The 18907-nt window shown below is 55.7% G+C and overlaps 1 protein-coding gene across 1 annotated transcript in view; it reads left to right on the top strand.

Annotated features, from left to right (window-relative positions):
* The window catches only part of LOC129149256 (protein sidekick-1-like), a 54681-nt gene extending 37168 nt beyond the window's left edge, over positions 1-17513 (top strand). Inside the window, exon 5 of the mRNA XM_054716759.1 lies at positions 17477-17513. Within this exon, the coding sequence (XP_054572734.1) occupies positions 17477-17486 (10 nt within the window). The 3' untranslated portion in view covers positions 17487-17513. The remainder of the gene's footprint in view (positions 1-17476) is intronic.
* Positions 17514-18907: the final 1394 nt, after the last annotated feature.

Genomic DNA, 18907 nt, shown 5'->3' with positions numbered 1-18907 from the left:
AATGGTGGGCTGTGGAGCAGTGACAATGTGTAAGGAAGAAATGGTGGGCCGTGGAGCAGTGATCATGTGTGCAAGGAAGGGAATGGTGGGCCATGGAGCAGTGATCATGTGTGTAATGAAGGGAATGGTGGGCCATGGAGCAGTGGCCATGTGTGTAAGGAAGGGAATGGTGGACCGTGGAGCAGTGACCATGTGTGTAAGGGAGGGAATGGTGGGCCGTGGAGCAGTGACCATGTGTGTAAGGAAGGGAATGGTGGACCGTGGAGCAGTGGCCATGTGTGTAAGGAAGGGAATGGTGGACCATGGAGCAGTGGCCATGTGTGTAAGGAAAGGAATGGTGGGTTGTGGAGCAGTAATCATGTGTGTAAGGGAGGGAATGGTGGGTTGTGGAGCAGTAATCATGTGTGTAAGGAAGGGAATGGTGGGCCGTGGAGCAGTAATCATGTGTGTAAGGAAGGGAATGGTGGGCCGTGGAGCAGTGATCATGTGTGTAATGAAGGGAATGGTGGGCCATGGAGCAGTGGCCATGTGTGTAAGGAAGGGAATGGTGGGCCGTGGAGCAGTGATCATGTGTGTATGAAGGGAATGGTGGGCCGTGGAGCAGTGACCATGTGTGTAAGGAAGGGAATGGTGGGCCGTGGAGCAGTGACCATGTGTAAGGAAGGGAATGGTGGACCATGAATCAGTGGCCATGTGTGTAAGGAAGGGAATGGTGGGTTGTGGAGCAGTAATCATGTGTGTAAGGGAGGGAATGGTGGGCCGTGGAGCAGTGACCATGTGTCTAAGGGAGGGAATGGTGGACCGTGGAGCAGTGGCCATGTGTGTAAGGAAGGGAATGGTGGGTTGTGGAGCAGTAATCATGTGTGTAAGGAAGGGAATGGTGGGCCGTGGAGCAGTGGCCATGTGTGTAAGGAAGGGAATGGTGGGTTGTGGAGCAGTAATCATGTGTGTAAGGAAGGGAATGGTGGGCCGTGGAGCAGTGGCCATGTGTGTAAGGGAGGGAATGGTGGACCGTGGAGCAGTGGCCATGTGTGTAAGGAAGGGAATGGTGGGTTGTGGAGCAGTAATCATGTGTAAGGGAGGGAATGGTGGGCCGTGGAGCAGTGGCCATGTGTGTAAGGAAGGGAATGGTGGGTTGTGGAGCAGTAATCATGTGTAAGGGAGGGAATGGTGGGCCGTGGAGCAGTGGCCGTGTGTCTAACTGGAAGGGTTGTGGTTTGAGGGCAGGAGGATATGAAGAGGAGGTAACGATGGCTGGCGAGCACGGAAGCATCCCCCGCAGGGCTTCCACCCCGGTCCTGTGTCCAGGCTTCTCAGGAACGCCCTCCATCAGGGGGTGCATCTCCTGCCGCACCCCGAGCACCTGGAAGTGCTCCTCTCGTGGCCTCACTGGAGGCGGCCAGCGTGGAAAACTACTCTAAATGGATCCTCCTACTGAGAACTCGGGGAAAAACGGAGGATTCTTAGAAAGATAGGACCACAGAGGAAGAAGGCAGGTGCGCTGGAAACCAGGGCCTGCGTCAGTCCCGGATCCTCTACTGACAGACTCCAGAGCTGCCTGGATGCAGGCGGTGACGAGGAGTGAGAAAAATCTAGAAGCTCGGAGCGTGCAGAGAGCACCCTGTGCCTCACTGGTCCCCATCCCTGGACCCGTCTTTGAGCCGGCAGTGGGCTGTGGGTGAAAGCTCTATTCTAGCTCACAAAACAGCTAAAACTTTTCAGGGGCACCGTTCGACATTCTTGTTGAAGGATTTCAAATGATTCCATTGGCTGCGTCTAGCATTGTTGGAAGATAAACTTTTTTTCCTTTTTCACTCTTCTGGCTATGGAGCAACTCTTGCTGATAGTAAATAAATACGTAAAATACAAAGATCCTTTTTTCTTTTTGTAGCATTCGACCAATTTGAAAGGCAGTGGTTGCTAAATTTCAATGATACGCCAAGCTTTTCAGAAAATGAGTTCCAAAGGGGATTGATTTTATCTGCACGGCTCTCATCCCGCAGACAGGATATTGGCTGCGCTGGGCAGGATGGATGTGTGGCGCGGAATGAAGCATCGCAGTCCCAGCCCTGGGGGAGCGCTTCGCCATCCACCGGCCCATTCATTAGGGGGGTGGGGTGTCTGGGGGTGAGACGGCGCCAAGAGAGAAGACACCGGAAATAAAAGCCTCCTTTTCTGAAAGGCTCCTCCTCGGCTTCTCCTCACTGGCTCTTCTCCGTCCGCCCCCTTTTCCTGGTTATCCATCAGCTCAGATGAGAATCTCTGAACTGCTTGCGATCGCTAATCGCATCCAGGGGGGCAAAGGTAGGTTTACAGTTGTTCGTTTGGGAAAATAATACAATAATTAATAAGTAGTAATCCAAGAATAAGCCTGTGTGTTGCGTTCCCACAGCCGTAGGTCTGCCTTTGCCCGCCGGTATTCACACATCAGGATGAAAGTACCGGCCCCACAGTCCTACCGGCCTGGTCGCCCGAGAGCGGCTGCACACGCCTGTGAGATGCTGGCGTGGCTGCCCTGGATTCTGTGTGTTTGAATGGCGCCCTTTCCCAGGGCCTCGGGCCGCTGTGTCTTCGTGCGGGAGCCAAAGGCCCGCTATTGACGCGGTGCCCCCGCCCCCCGGACTGCGCCCCCCGGACTGCGCCCCCCGGACTGCGCTCCTCCTGCCTCCTGTCCCGTGTGCTTGCGAGCCGCAGGGCCACGCCGTCACGCGGCCGACGACGGTTTCCACTTCAAGCGAGAAAACCAGAAACGGTTTCATTTGGGAATTGTGTCATAGCATCGAGTCCTAAGCACCTCTTCTGAAACATTGAGATCATGACTGATGAAATGATTACACATGGTTCTTAGAGACAAGAAGGAAGCCGTTTTTATCTCATTAAAACTCAGGGTGGAATTTGTATAGAGAGTGAGGGATTCTTTCAAGGAGGTTCTAGGGGGTGACAAAAGGGACGTTTGTTTGATGGTGGAGCTTTTGCATCCCTTTGAAGTTCTGGAATGCATTAAGGCTCCGAGGAGCCATCCCTGTGCCTGTGGAAGTGGGGAGCCTAGAGACATAGCACCCAGCAGTAAGGGACACCTCCGAGAGATGCAGATTAATAGGACAATGAGAGCAGTGGCCATGTGTGTAAGGGAGGGAATGGTGGGCCGTGGAGCAGTGGCCATGTGTGTAAGGGAGGGAATGGTGGACCGTCACCTCAACACCCACCAGAGTGGCTCCCATCAACTAAATCCACAGGTGCTGGGAGGATGCGGAGAAAAGGGAACCCTCGTGCACTGCTGGTGGGAATGCAGACTGGAGCAGCCACTGTGGAAAGCAGTATGGCGTTTCCTCAAAAAATTCAAAATGGAACTGCCATTTGGCACGGTGATCCACTTCTAGGAATATATATATTAAGAATTCTGAAATACCAGTCAGAAAAAAAATGTATGCACCCCTCTGTTCATAGCATTGTTTACAAGAGCTAAGATCTGGAAACAGCCCAAGTGCCCATCAGTAGATGAGTGGATAAAGCTGCGGTCCATTTACACGATGTAAAAAAGAAGGATCATTTACCCCAGTGGTCGGCAAACTCATTAGTCAGCAGAGCCAAATACCAACAGTACAACGATTGAAATTTCTTTTGAGAACACAAAATTTTTAAACTTAAACTTCTTCTAACGCCACTTCTTCAAAATAGACTCGCCCAGGCCGTGGTATTTTGTGGAAGAGCCACACTCAAGGGGCCAAGAGCCGCATGTGGCTCGCGAGTCGCAATTTGCCGACCACGGATTTACCCTTTGAGACAGCACGGAGGGACCTGGAGAGTATCATGCTAAGTGAAATGAGCCAGTCAGAGAAAGACAAGTATCACATGATCTCACTTACATGTGGAATCTAATGAACAAAATAAACTCATGAACAAAATAGATCACAGACATGGAGCATGCAGCAGACTGACGGATTTCAGGGGGAAGGGAATGGGGGGTGGGAAGAGATAGCCAAGGAATGTATATGCATGGACAGACAATGGTGTGGTGAAGACTGGGGAGGGGATGGGAGCGGGGTGGAGGGGGTCAATGGGAAAAGGGGGACATCTGCAATACTTTCAACAATAAAGATAAATTTAAAAAAGCTGAAAACAAACAGCCTCCGAAGGTGACTGCAGAGGCGAAGGGATCGTGGGAAATGAAGTCCGATGACCTGACATTTGAATGAGGGGTGGAGGCAGTTAGAGGAGGAGGCGGCGGGTGGACTGGGCGTGGCGTGCACGGCTGGGAGGCCCTGCTCCACCCCAGCCCCGTGGTGCGAGCGGTGTGGAGCTCCAGGCTGCGGGAAGCCGGGTCTCCAGGGAAGCAAGATGAAGAAAGGCTGGCAGTACAGGGCTTCGGCTGAGGTCGGGCGGTGGGTCCCAGAGGCACAGGGAGCGTGGTTAGGGGTGTAGGATTGATGGGGTGCAGTGAGGCAGGCGGCCTTCCGAGCTGCCTGGGGACCTGGGTGTAGGAGATGAGGGACGGCGTGAGATTTGGGACTTCACCCAAAAACAGGGTACAGGCAGGGATGCACTGTCGTGTTCAGTAACTGGCTTTCGGCAAGGAAAGTAGCCCTGGCCGACTTCCATGGCGGATTCTCCTCCCAAAGCATGTTCGCTGCCACCGTGACAGACGTGTAAGGAGGCGGACAGAGGCACACATGGGCTCAGCTGAGCCCAGAGGAAATGATTGTCTCGTGTCCGGAGGCCAGAACCCAGGGGTAAACCCAGGGGCTGGGAGGCCCTCGCTCCCTCTGACACCTGCAGGCACCCTTCCCGGCTCCCCACGCCGCGGGTTCGCTGGCCCCACTCGCCATCTCTCGCTTTGCAGCGACGACACGCCCATCTGTGTTTTCATCACAGGAGTCTCTTCATGTGCCACCTTCTTGGAGCCCGGCCCGCTGCAGCGTGACCTCGTCCTGCCCGGACGTCTGCACCGGCCCCGCTCCCAGACGGCAGTCTGAAATCCCGAGTTTTGGGGCTCCCGGGTTGGTTGGTTGGCTGGGTTAGCTTGAAGGGGTGAGGAGAGGAGGCACAGGTCCACCAGAGGAGTCGTCTCAGAGCAAAGGAAATGACGAGAGACGAGAGGGACGTGACAGGTGCCCCCTGGAGCGCTTGTGAGGTCAGCCCCGGGCCGCCCACCCCAACAAAGCGGATATCGCAAACAAGTGAGTCGTAGGACACGCCTTGGTCTCCAAGTGCATGTAAAATCCATGTCCACACTGTCCTGAGTCTGTTAAGTAGTCAATAGCCTTATGTCTAAGAAGCAATGTATATAACTTAATTAAAAACACTTTCTAGCCAAAACACGCTCACCATCATCTGAGCCTTCAGCGAGCTGCAGACTTCTCGGTGGTGGAGGGTCTTGCCTTCAGTTTGTAAAAAGCACAATTTCTGCGAAGCCCAGGAAAGCGGAGGCCGTAAGCGGAGGAGTGCGTGTAGACGGCGTCGACAGATGGCCCACCGGGAAGGATAATCCTCAGCTCGCGCACCGCACAGCAGGGCCGCAGCCCGCGTGGAGCGGAAACTGCGAGAGCGGAGAGGAGACGCACACCAGCCACTGGCAGCCGAGGGCCCCGCACTCCCGTGGGCCCCGCACTCCCGTCTCGGCAGCCACGGGGCCTCGGGCAGGACGTCAGGAAGGCGGGAGCACGCTCAGCCACGAGGACGCCGTGAGCAGGCAGCACTCTGCACCCACAGAACAAAGCAGCACCCCTCAGCTCCGGGAACGTTCCCGAAGACAGACGTTATCCGGGCTGTTGTGCTGACCTCCACTGACCAAAGGAACTGAAATCAGACAAGTCTCCTGGGGCCTTCACGGAATCAAGTGAAAAACAAACCACGGAAAGACGGCAGGGAGATCTTCAAACACGTGGGAATCCAACAGCATACTTCTCAGGACTCTGGATCAAAAAGGAAAACTCAAGGGAATTTTTGATAATACAGAGACGTGAATGAAAATAAAATACAGCCTATCAAAATGTGCGGGCTGCGGCGAAAGTAGGGCTGAGAGGAAGTGCTATAGCACGTAAAAAGGTGTATTGCATTAGGGAAAGGGAGGAGGCTCAATCATTAAACTAACCCCCCACCTCGAGAAACTACAAAAACAAGAGCAAAATAAATCCAAAGTAAATCGAAGGAAGGACTACTAATTATAGGAGCAGAAATGGATGAAACAGAGAATAGAAAACTGTCAGAAACATTGTTTAAAACCCAGTTCTTTGAAAAGATCAAATTGAAAAACCTGTAGCAAGACTGACAATGAGAAGACACAATCGCAAGTCCCGAGATGACGGCTGTCACTCCAGATCCCGCAGAAATCAGAACGGCGGTAAGAGCCGTGAGAACCAGTCTGTGCACATACACTCGACCCCTTTGCTGCAAAGACCCTCAGGAAAGGCAGTTCCAGAACTCCAGCAGGTGAATGAGTGACCGGGAGAGTCCGCAGCCCTCACGGACGTGCGGTTTGTGGTGACGTGATCATGAGAGACATTCCCGTGCCGCTTCCGTGTCACTGCCTCGGAAGGGAGTTTCGAGGGACAATTTAACAAAACGCTTAAAGCATTTTACAGTCTCCTCCAAAGAAATGAAGAGGAGCGAATGCTTGCCAATTCACTCTGTAAGGTATCACTTTTATATTAAAACCAGATAAAGACAATACAAAAAAAATAGAAAACTATAGACCAATATCTCTCATACACTGTGTTACAAAAAAATCAATAAAATATTAGCAAATCAATTTCAGCAAAGCATAAAAAGAATTACATATCATGACCAAGTAGGAGTCCTCCAGTTATCGAAGGCTGATTGAATTCAGCAATCTTCCAAATGGTTCAATCTGAGAGTCACCCCAAACTGAAAAGCCCACATGTCCGTGGACCGGATAATGATAGCCAGACTGTGGTGCCCGAGATGCCGCCTGGGGCTCAGCATAGAGAGGGAGGAGCCGCTGGTGCCCGCCCGCCCGCCCGCAGCGGCCTGGATGCATCTGGAAGGCGGTAGGGGAGGAAAGGTCCGACCCCCACAGGGCGCACTGTTTCCCAGTCACGCAATTCTATTGAAATGCGCATTCCCAGGAACGGAGGACAGGCTAGAGGTTTTAGGGCTCAGTGACCCGGGGAGGGGCAGAGCGGGTGACGATAAAGGAGGGGCCTGGGTGGTGGGAACACGCCTGTCTGCTGTCCGGTCCGCATCCCGGCCGTGACGCTGGCCTGTAGGTTCGCACGGTCACCGCTGGGGAAACCGGGTCGCGGCACACGGGTGCTCTCTGATATTTCTCCCAGCCGCGTGGGGATGTGCAGTGATCTCGGCGTAAAAAGGCTGGTTGTTAAAAAGTGTTTATTGGATTAATAAGGAAGGAAAGCTCCCGGGGCGGGGCCTCGAGGGCGGCACTGACCTTGATGTGCGTGCGGTGACCTGGAGGCACCCGGGACGGAGTGTCGCCGGTTCCAGAGGACTGTCCCCTGGTGACAGAGCCCCACTTTCTGCGGTTTCTCAGGGAACTCGGGGGGAAAGGAAAAAGAGTCATTAAGGTCCAGTTTCAAACTGCACTGAACCCCATGGGCCTCCTCTGCTTTCCTGCCTGGGAACTGGGCTCAGGACATCGATTGTCAGAGCACAGGGCCCAGAGCTGGGGGAGCCGTGACCCCTGCGGGCCCCAAAGCCTCGGAGATTCCCAAGGACGTGCCCTGGGAGCTGTTTTAACTGAGCTCAGTGTGCTGACGAGGCCTCCCCCGGACCCCCCTGAGCGGCCTTCACTGTCCTGCTGTCGGGACAGCCCCGGGCTTCCCCTGCTGCTGGGTCAGGAGCCCCCTAAAATCCCGGGGAGCCAGGCACTCCCTCCAGCCTGGTGTGCCCGACAGACCCGGGCCCTCCTGGCTCTCCCACGTCCGGGCCGTCGGGCCTTTGGCAAGCTGGGTCATCTTCGGGGCTTCAGTTCCTGCACGCAGCCGGGGAACGGAGAGGTGACCCGTTACCTGCACTGAAGGGCGTTTGGAGAGCAGGGAGACGGTGCAGAGCACTTGCTCAGGGCTGCGCGGACGCCGGCGCGGCCACTGCTGTTCCAGAAGCAGGAACCGCAGTGCTGGGATCAAAATGCAGATCCCACCTCTGCTCCCAGCCGGCAGGGCCACTCGTCGGAAGTCACTTAACTTTCCCCTCGCCCCCTCGACTAGAGCTTCCGTGTCAGAGGGGTCAGTAGGCAGAGCGCCTGCCAGCTTTCACCGTCCTGGATTCTCGGTGAACTTGGTGGAGGCAAAGTGGTGGAGTGCCCCGGTCGGTGGTGGCAGCTCAGGCTGTGGCGTCTCACGGGCCTGAACGGGAGCCCTTCCCCTGTCCTGTGTGCCCCTCGTGGCCAGCCCATCAGCTTTCCTAGCAGGACAGTGATTTGTTCAAGACAGGGTGGTGTGCCCTCGTCTCCCATGCCTCCCCCTTCCTGTGCTGAGTCATGATTGCGCCAAGACAGGTCAGCAAACCACAGGCAGCGAAGGGCAAATCCGTGCCCGCAGCTGCCTGTTTTGTGTTTCTGTAAACAGAGCCGCCTAGTCTCGTATGCATCGCCTGTGGTTCTCCAGCTTTATGGGCAAAGTTGGGTAGTTGTGACAGAGGCCAAAGGGCCTGCAAACCCTAAACCTCTTACTATCCAGGTCTTTACAGGAAATTATGATACTCCTGTCCCTGGGTTTCCTCGCTTCCCTTGCAGCTATAGAAAGATGGAGGGGGCAGGATTCTTAACAGACATCCTGGCACTGCTGTGCGGTCTTGAGCTCCCTACCTCTAGTTACCTCGATATGTGGGAAAGTAAAGTGCGACTTTTGAAGGTCTTTTAAAATTGTTTGTGGTTGCTGCTGCTCGTGACTCAATGCCGTCCACCTTTTGAAAATCCTTTTGCTATTTGCGAACCTTTGGACAAATTGCTTAGCTTCTCCAGGCCTCAGATTCCTCATCCGCTAATAACCAGGGTTAAGTTGGATGATAACAATGAAGCTTTTGCTCAGCTCCTCCTATAGAGTAAGCAATTGATTGTTATCATTTTTACTTAAAATACTTTTCCTGATGAATGCACACATGCTTTTAAATCTCTTTGATTCTGAGTCTACACACGCACTCATTTGCCAAGTTAAATACCTTTTGCAAAAACATGTTTTATGGAGATCTTTTTTGACAGCCAGAACATGTGTTTCTGTTGTGAAGAAAAATGTTTCCAGTTTAGAAATGCTTGTTTTGATCATCTGTGTGGAAATGGGTGTTTTGCATTTGAGTGCTGACGCTACAACGTACGTTTGCTAACTGCTCTGGCCAATGGCTTGTCCAGTTCTCAGCCTGTTGCCTCAGAGAAACACCGAGGGAGGGCACTTGGGCTCTTGTGCGAGGGTTACGGCTTCCACCCCAGAGCCGCGCTACCCGGGGGAGGGGCCGGGGCGGCAGCTGGACGGCCAGCTGGTTACTGCCCGCAGTGCTTCCGGCGTCCCCGCCGACACTAACCTCATGCCCAGTGCTGGCTGCCTGCGCTTCACACGCCATCGCCAGGAATCCAGATTTTAATGACACGTTATTCTTATGTCTCAACCATCACACAATATTGATTTTTTTTATTGTAACTGTATTTTCTTCTTTGAGGGCCATGAGTAAATAGTAATTTTTTTGGCCAAAATTAAAATAATTCACATGAGGCATATTGCTAATGTCCAGTGTGGCAAGGGCTTACCCTTTTCTAACTCTCACGTTGTTTCTCTTTCAAACGTTACTTGTAGTAAATCAAAAAGTAAGCCCCCTGATAGCCTACGTCTTTTGCTGGCATTTAGGATAAAGAGAAAACCAATAAATCACTATCGAGCAGCTTTACCAATATTGACCTAACGATGAGATCACGGTCTAGCTATTGCAGATCCATCACCACGCTCTGGCCCAGTAGCTCGGATGTTTACAGGGTCGTCCCGATGTGCCAAGGTTGCAGGTTCGATCCCTGGTCAGGACACGTAGGAGGAGCAACCAGTGAATGCATAAATAAGTGGAAAAACAAATCGATGTTTCTCTCTCTCTCTCCCCTCCCTCCCTGCCTTCCTCTCTCTAACCAGCAAAAGCAGGCGTCACAGTCAGTCTTATTTAGAAACTAGTAGCCCATTTGCAGGAAGAATCCTGCAAGTGGCCTCTGCGGCCGCTGCGCCTGCACCCGCGATCCACTGCCGCCCGCCCCGCTCCGCCCCACTCCGCCCTGCCCAGGCTTTCCCTCTGGCAGCCACCTTGCTTTCCGTTTTTCCTCCCTCTTCCTTCTAAGTTGTCTTCAGTCTTCACTCCTCCCTCCCTCAGTGTATGCAAATTAACTGCCATCTTTGTTGGGTAATTTGCATACTCACCCTGATTGGCTGGTGGGCATGGTTTGGCTGCTGGGCATGGCTTGGGCGTAGCGAAGGTGCGGTCAATTTGCATATTACTATTTTATTAGGTAGGACTAGAGGCCCAGTGCATGATTCAATCATGCACGTGTAGGGTCCCCTACACACTTTCACTTTCGATCGCGGGGAGCTGGGTGCCTGTCCGTTGGTGCACCAGGCCTTTCAGAAGCCTCCGGCGTGGCGGAGGCTTCTGAAAGGCCTGGTGCCTGAGCGGACAGGCACCCAGCTCCCCCGCTTTTGATGGTCCATGGCGGGACGTGAGCTCACTGCCCCAGAGGCCCCTTCTGTGCCGCAGCACAGCCATGGCGCAGATGCTGAGCTCGAGCCGCTGCTGGCGACGCGAGCTCAGCGTCCCGCCAGCCCAATCGGCCACCCTGGCCACCCCGAGTCCCGCCCCCCCCCCCGCGCCTCCTGGCCAATCACGGGCATAGCGAAGGTACGGTCAATTTGCATATTTGTCTATTATTAGATAGGATAGGAAAACAGTTCTCCTCCTCCTCCTCCCCCTCCTCCTCCTCCTCCTCCCCCCTCCTCCTCTCCAATAAGAGGAAGTTTACTTAGCAAGTCACGGAGGTAGAAGCAGTGAGCCCCCAGCTCTGGAAGAAGAGGGCTCAGGAAACATTTACAGCAAAGGAAGGGCCTGGAGCTTCGGAGAGAGGGAGGGAGGCGGGCTGAGCGGGGGCAGGAGAGGCGCGGGCGGGCTCCGTGGAGGGCGCAGCCGCGGTTCTTTGTGAGAATCCACATTACTTTTGACCCGTGTGACATGACACCAGCATTTTTTCTAGTTGATTATACTCTTCCCTGCAAGGTCAAGATACACTTTACATCAACAAAAGCCAAATGGCTTGTTTTTTTGAGTCCCAAGACAACGTGATTGGAAAGTAATACTTTGCAGCTGTCGTAGCGTGTGGTCTCGGAACACTTCAGAAATAAACCCGCACACGGCGGCCCGGGGCACAGGCGTTCCCTGGAGACTCGGGGCCGCGGGCCCAGGCAGCGTATGGTCCGTCCTCGTCGGCGTCTTGCGCTTCAGGAAGGATCGTCTGGAAGAACAGTTCTCGCTGTGGAAAGGCCTTCTCTGGTTTTCTCATCAGCGGGCGGCATGCCAGTTTCTCTCAGACACTTACACCCATGCTCCACGCCTGAATCACCTTCCAACAGGCATGCATTCAAATGTAGATGGAAACCAGCGGGAGCTTGCTCAGTCCGGGCCTGTGCGGGGAAGCGGCTCACCTGGGCCTGAGTTTCCTGATCTCCGGGGAGCAGAGCGAGCAGGCCGCGTGGGCTCCCACTCGGGGCGGGCGGCTGGCCCTGGGCCCCCGGGGCACGGGCTTCCTGGGGCTGGAACAGCCCTCCCCCCGCAGCTGCGCCCACGCCGCGGTGTGGGGAACCGGCCGGGTTGGAAATGGCTCGGAAAACAGGGTGACCTCGTCTCTTCTCGGGGACCTCCCCCAGGAGGCAGTGGTATTCACAAGGAGAGTGGAAGATGAATGTTCTCTGCGGGATGATATTTTACAAAGAAATAACAATGCTGTTATCTGACAGGATCCGTGTGAACGGATCTTACCGATTGTCCTGCTGTGACCTTGGTCCTCAACACCAATCCCAGCGCGTGTCAGACCGGTCCCTGCGAGGCCGGCGTCCGTTGTGCTCAGAGTGGGTTAAAGTCAGGCAGGAAGCGGGCCTCAGTGAGTGTTCTCCCCTTCATTACCAGTAAGAAGTAAGTCTCGGTGCATCTGCTGCTTCATTCCTACAACCTGTGCTCAGCACGGATGTCAGCCATAACTGTTAGCCCGGGGGGCGCCCTTAGAAGCTGATAGAGGGGTCTGTGTCCGTCAGATTCACCACGGCCTCGCTTCCCATTGCCTCCTCCTTCTTCCCTCCTACTCCTTCCCTTCCTCCCGTCCTTCCTTCCTTCCTCCCGTCCTTCCTTCCCTCCCTCCCTCTCTCCTTTCCCTCCCTCCCTCTCTCCCTTCTTCATCCCTTCCTTCGTCCCTACCTCCCACCCTCTCTTCCTCCCTCCCTCCCGCCCTCCCTGCCTCCTCCCCTTCCTCGTTTATTTATTAATTCATGAATATTTTCAGGCCCCTGCAATGCCGCAGGCCCTGAGGCTGTGGCTGTGAGCACGGTGGATATGGTTCCCACTCTGATGTACTTCATAGTTGGGTGGGAAGACGGACATTAAGTAAATAACTGCATAAATAATTGTTGTTGCAAGTATAGTGATGATTCCTATCAGAGACCCAAATAATTTCTGATTTTATTTTCTTAAAAATTTTTTCTGATTCTAAAACCTTATAGACAACTTATAAAATGTAGGAATATAGCAAGGGGGAAAAAATAACCTAAAATAACCCACTAACAGCGTCACTGTTGTTAACATCTGATAGATTTCCTTCCCTTTGTTTCTCCTTGTACATGCGTGTGTGTGTGCACGTGTGCCCACATGTGTGTGCATTGGGATCATATATATTCAGTTTGCTCTTTCTTTTAGGGGCCTGTTTGCCCTCGGCGGCGCTCTGAGATACAGGCCCGTCTTCGTCTTCCTCAGAGCGCGTGCTCTCCTCGCTCCTGGCTCCTCGTCCATATCTCAGGTGGTTAAAAGGCAACACTGATCGTATTGAATGCAATGATTATCTAAATGCCTAACCCTTTATAGGTGCAAGCTTCTCAAACAACGTTAAAAAATTAAAGAAATAATATGTTTAATTATCTCCTTATTTATTGATTTTCTAATTGTCTCGTTAGACAGGGTATTGGATTCAGAGACCAAATCTAATCGGGAGAAAGCGCTTCTCTGTAACGGGAGCGCGCCGCGTGGTCTCTGATCCCCGCGGTGTCCGTGTCGCAGCTGGGCCCTGAGTGACAGCAAGGGGAGCGTGTGTGGCGCCCAGGCCGCCGGAGGCAGTGCTGCGCGGCTGTCGTTTAGGAAGCCGGTGGGGACCTCGAAGGGCTACGCGGCCTCAGGGTCTCAGGTGTGAGACGTGGACCGTGAAAGAAATCCTTCTTTTCCGCAAGTGTTTCCTCTGTCCGTCCCCGACAGGTCCTGTCATGGAACCAGGTGGCGGGGAGGAAGCGCGCCGGCCACTCCGCTGGTTCCCTGGGGCCTGAGGGACGCAGGGACGCGCCTGCGGGCGGAGGCCTGACGTGGCCGGCTGACTGCGGGGAGCGGGCGCGGGACGCGTGTGGTGCTAACGCGGCGCTCAGCAACATCAGCCCTGGCATCGTATGGACCGTCGCAGGGTCCTTGGGATCCAGGGCCGCTCGGAGCTGCCTCTGCCTTGTTCCCTGCAATTAGGCTTCCTCTCGCACTACCGGCCCGAGCCATGTCGGGCTAACAGGAGAGCGCTCCGCTCGGCATCGTTAACAGTGGACCCGAGGCCTTCAGAGGGGTCCCTGCGCTGTTCCTGAGGCCGGAGGGCATTAGCGCACCTCTAATCCTCCCTTCCTCACTGTTACCCTCTTGCCCCGCAGATTCTTTGATTCTTTGATCCTCTCCATCTGACGGTCATTACCTTTTGCCCTAAGCCTGTGGTCGGCAAACTGCGGCTCGCGAGCCACATGTGGCTCTTTGGCCCCTTGAGTGTGGCTCTTCTACAAAATACCACGGCCTGGGCGAGTCTATTTTGAGAAGTGGCGTTAGAAGAAGTTTAAGTTTAAAAAATGTGGCTCTCAAAAGAAATTTCAATCGTTGTGCTGTTGATATTTGGCTCTGTGGACTAATGAGTTTGCCGACCACTGCCTAAGCAAACAGCTGAGGTCCTTGGTTTTACTTCTAAACTCCGTGAGCAGCTCGTCACTGACCCGTTTCTGCTCCCCGTCACCCCGCGGCGGGCTCCCCGTGGTCCCCGTTCTCTGTGCTAACAGCCCGGGTCCTGGGTGCGGACGCTGCGTCTGTGGGAGGAGAGGCTGGCGGGCACCTTCGGGCTCTGGCCCAGCGGTCACCAGCCATTCGGCCTCACGGACCACCGGTTGGCGTCCGCCGCTCTGGGCGCTGCTAGACCTGCTGTCCCGTCCCGCCGTCTAAGCACGCCCAGGGCCCTGAGGACGTGCAGCGACACAGGACGCGGCAGGTGGAGGGAGACGGCCACGCCTCGGGCCCTGGGACGCAGTGCGTGGGGCTCCCCCGAGCTTCCTGTTTGCCTCGTCCGTCTGGGACCGGGTGCCCGAGGAAACCCAGATGCCAGTGGGCACAGACGAAAGAGAGCCTCGGAGAAAGCCAGCGCTTCAGCCACAGGCCACAGTGGGAGCCGCCCAGCAAGACCGAGACCTGGTGGGCAGGGCCGCCGCCTCCTGCGAGGCATAGGGACCGCTGGCCACGCCCACGAGCCCCACCGCGCAGGCGAGTGGGAAGCCCGTGGGAGCCCGCCCCTCCCCGGGCTCAGGCCAGAGGAGGCCCAGGGAGGAGTCGGGACTCTCACCCCCACCGGTGGTGGCAAGGATCCCTCCCGCTGCTCAGTGAGGCTGTGCAGGAGACCCCCCTCCATCCAAGGGGTCTCCCAGAGGCTACCGGGGAGCGTGAACTCACACCCCACCCAGCGATGAGGAGCCCTGCCCCCACCCCTGAGTGTCCACAGAGCCACGTGGGGACCCAGCTTTCCCCGCACCTGGAAGTGGTGAGAGAGGGTCAGAGCAGAGGAAGGCATGAGAAAACACACAACAAAAACTCACAGAGTAAGTGTAGCAAGGTCACAGGACACAGATCAACATAAAAATCAACGGCATTTCTGGTGAACATAGGGAAATGGCAATAAAAAATACTTCTCACAGCTGCTTTGAAAAGGAATTAGTGTAAATCTAATAAAACGTGGCCAGGGCCTGAAGCTGAGAGCTACGCAGGACTGATGAGAGGAATCCAAGACCTGAAGTACAGGGAGGCAGGCCGTGTTCGTGGGTTGAAAGCAGGCAATTTTCCCCAAATTGCTGTACAGGTTGAATGCAATTCCCATCAAAACCTCAGCGAGATTTTTGTGGGCGTAGGAAAGGTTATTCTCAAATGTCGGAAGCAAAGGAGCTGAAACAAGTCTGAGTCAGAAGGATAGCGGGGGGCGTCCCTCTCCCCAGTTTGGCGCCGCACCGTCCAGCTGCAGTGTGCGCTCTGTGGCCCGGCGCGGGGACACACGGACCCATGGACGGACCGGGGGACGCAGAGGCAGCCGCCCGGGGCAGCAGCTGAGCGGCGATGAGGGTCAAGCAGTTCAGTGGAGGAGGAACAGTCTCCCCAATGGGGCTGGGCCCACAGACAGAGGACACCCTGACCTGCCCTGACCCACTCCTGGGCTAACAAGCTCCTCAGATGTGTGGGGGTGCGTGTGACACGTAAAACTGCTCAGCGTCCCGGTGGACACATCGGGGGAGACCTCTGGGGGCCGGGATCTGGGGAAGAGTTCTCAAACCCCGCAGGCCTGGCTCCGAAAAGAAAACCATCGATAAATCTTAAAACTTTTCTCTGCCCAACAGCCCGATGAGGGAGCGGCAGGACGCGCGGGAGGCGGCAGTGAAACGCCTGCCGGCCTCGCGTTGGGGAAAGCACTCGAGTCTAGCCTGCGCAGAGAACTCTGAAAACTCTGCAGTCAGACAGATCTAGTTGTGAGCAGACATTTCATGAAAGGGGATGTGTGGGTGGCCAGTGAGCCCGTGAAGAGATGGTCAGCACCGTGAGCCACGAGAGACCGTGAAGGCCACGGTGAGATGGCACCGAGTAGCCGCTGGACCGCTACAGTAAGAAGTGGTGACATGCGCGTCCCGGTGAGGACCGGGAGCCGGGGCCCAGGCTCCGAGGGCCGCCGTCTGCGAGACCGTTTGGCGGTCTCATGAGAAAACTGGACGGCCCGGCCGGCGTGGCTCAGTGGTTGAGCATCGACCTGTGAACCTGCAGGTCAGGGTTCAATTCCCGTCAGGGCACGTGCCTGGGCTGTGGGCTCGATCCCCGGTGTGCGGCGTGCAGGAGGCAGCTGGTCCATTCTCTCTCCTCACTGATGTTTCATGTCTCTCCCCCTCCCTTCCTCTCTGACATCCATAAAAACGTATATTTTTAAAACGGGACACGCACTGAGGATCAGACTTAGCCGCTGCAGTCCTGAGCGGGCCTCCCAGGGAGAGGGTACCTCTGTCCACAGGAACGCGCACCAGCCGCTCGTGGGAGCGCCTCTGGGAGGGCCCTCTGCGTCCTCGCTGCGGAGGAACTGGCGCGGGGTGGTCCGTCCGGACCGCAGGCCGCTGCCCAGCTCCGCGGGGACCCCTGGAGAGCAGCCCTCGGAGGGGCGCTGGCTGTGCTGAAGGGGAGCCGGCCGCCGCGCCCTCGCCTCCTGTGATTCGCTGGCCGGAGCCTCTCCACGCGCAGAGGCACGCGCTGAAGAACCGGGTGGCGGGGTCCGCTTCGGGAAGGGGGGGTGTCTGCAAAGGCCTGCGGGGGAGGCGTGTGTGGCCGTGGAACGTTCCGGGTCCTGGTTGTAGCGGTGAAGCCAGCTCCACCCGCGGCGAAGGCCCCTGTGCCCACCTCCGTGTCCGGCTTCTCGCGCACCCCGTCCACTAAGAGGTGTCGGTCAGGAGAACCCGGGGAGGGCGCCGTTTCTCTCTCCTCAACCCCCTGGGACCCCGCGGTCATTTCGGAGTCACGTGTGCTTTTCCCTGCGGAGCCTCCGGGTGTCCTCGGTGAGAGCGGCCCCCCTTGAACACTGCGGCGCCGCCCGCGGCCGCCCACGCGCCTTGTTCTGCCCCTGGCGGCTTGGTTGTCTCGGTTCTTTGCGCAAACAGGTGCTTTCGCGCTGGTCAGTCGTGGTCCTGAAGTTGGGCGCAGGGTGAACCGGCCTGATGCCGCAGGGGCTCGGCGCCCCAGGGCCCTCCAGGTCAGACAGGCAGCGCCTCCTCCTGGGGTGTCACCCACACTCCGCGGCGACTCCGTCACGGCTCCGGGGGGACAAAGTGTGTGCCAGATGCCCCGAGACGTAAGGATTCTCCTTGCCTGTGTATTTTTATCATTTGATACATTTTTAGAAATTGTTTGGTATATCGACTACAGAGGGAGAAAGAAATGTTATTAAAACTTTTTAACATTTCTGATTAACCGTTAGGCACCGCTAGCAACGCCTCTTACAGTCACACCTCTCAGGCGGGCCGAGGCTGGGGGTTCCTGTCCTCCGGCGCAGAGTCTTGCTCATGGGCAGGAAGACGCGGCGGTGAGCCGTCCCTCATTGCACGTGCGCACCTTGTCACCCCTCCTGCGTCCCTGAGAGGGGCGGGGCCGTGAACCACCTCTGCACCCGCAGAACGAGCAGCTGATGAAGACTGTCACGTTCTGGACACACTTCATACCCCGCCTCTTCCCTGGCTCCTCAGCATCCCATGCTGTTCTTACGACACTGAGATCACCCATCGCCCAAGTCTGATTTTTTAAATTAAAATTCACGTGTTGAAATTACTGAGGACGGTGATCTGCTTGCTAGTTGTTTCTAGTTTTTATGTAAAAGCAAGCTGTTTAGGGAAAGTCTTTTTTTTGAAGATTTTTTTTTACATTATAGATTTTTAGCCCTGACCGGTTTGGCTCGGTGGATAGAGCGTCGGCCTGCAGACTGAAGGGTCCCGGGTTCGATTCCTGTCAAGGGCATGTACCTTGGTTGGGACACATCCCCAGTGGGGGGTGTGCAGGGGGCGGCTGATCGATGTTTCTCTCTCATCGATGTTTCTAACTCTCTATCCCTCTCCCTTCCTCTCTGTAAAAAAATCAATAAAATATATATTTTTTAAATTATAGATTTTCAGAGAGAGGAAGGGAGCGAGAGAGAAACATCAGTGAGAGAAGGAGCGTCTGTCAGCTGCCTCCTGGTGCCCCCTCTGGAGATGAGCCCACCCCCCGGCATGTGCCCTGACCAGGCATGGAACCTGCAGCCTTTGGGTGCGTGGGCTGATGCCTCGCCAGGGGCCACACCAGCCGGGCGGACGGCCTTGCTCTGGCTCGTGCTTCACTGGGTCGCCCACTTGTCTCCGTGCCTCCTGGCTCCTGGCGCCGCACCGAGAGCAGGACCGGCGGCGGCGGGGCAGGCCGTGGGCGCCTGTGTGCAGGGCTTTCCGGCCGCTGCGGAACCGCTTGAATGAGGCTCCCGGTGAGGGAGGAAGCACGAGGGGCTGCTGGGTCCCAGGCCTGGCGCCGGCACCCGAGGACGTGGCCCGGCCCAGGGAGTTCTGCCCCGGCACGTGACCACCGGTTTCCACACCGCCCGGGCCTTCCCACGGGCGGCGACGGCGCATCGTTAATAACTGCCTGTAGCCGGGCTGTCACTCTGCCTTCATGTGGCCGTGCAGAGATTGTCTCGGAAATGGAGAGTTTATCCGAAAACTGTTCTCTTACATTCATGTCAACTTCAAACTTCAAAATTAAATTTCATTTCCAGGGAGCTCTCCGGGGGTGCTTTGTGAATTCATCAACTCTAATTCAATCGCAGTTTGTATTGTTGTTCAGACGGTGGAATGGCTCTATGTCCAAAGGTTCACACTCTGTAACTGGA

Source organism: Eptesicus fuscus, chromosome 6 (genome assembly GCF_027574615.1).
Source record: "Eptesicus fuscus isolate TK198812 chromosome 6, DD_ASM_mEF_20220401, whole genome shotgun sequence".
In the NCBI taxonomy this organism is placed as follows: Eukaryota; Metazoa; Chordata; class Mammalia; order Chiroptera; family Vespertilionidae; genus Eptesicus; species Eptesicus fuscus.
This window is presented reverse-complemented; position numbering and strand designations above follow the sequence as displayed.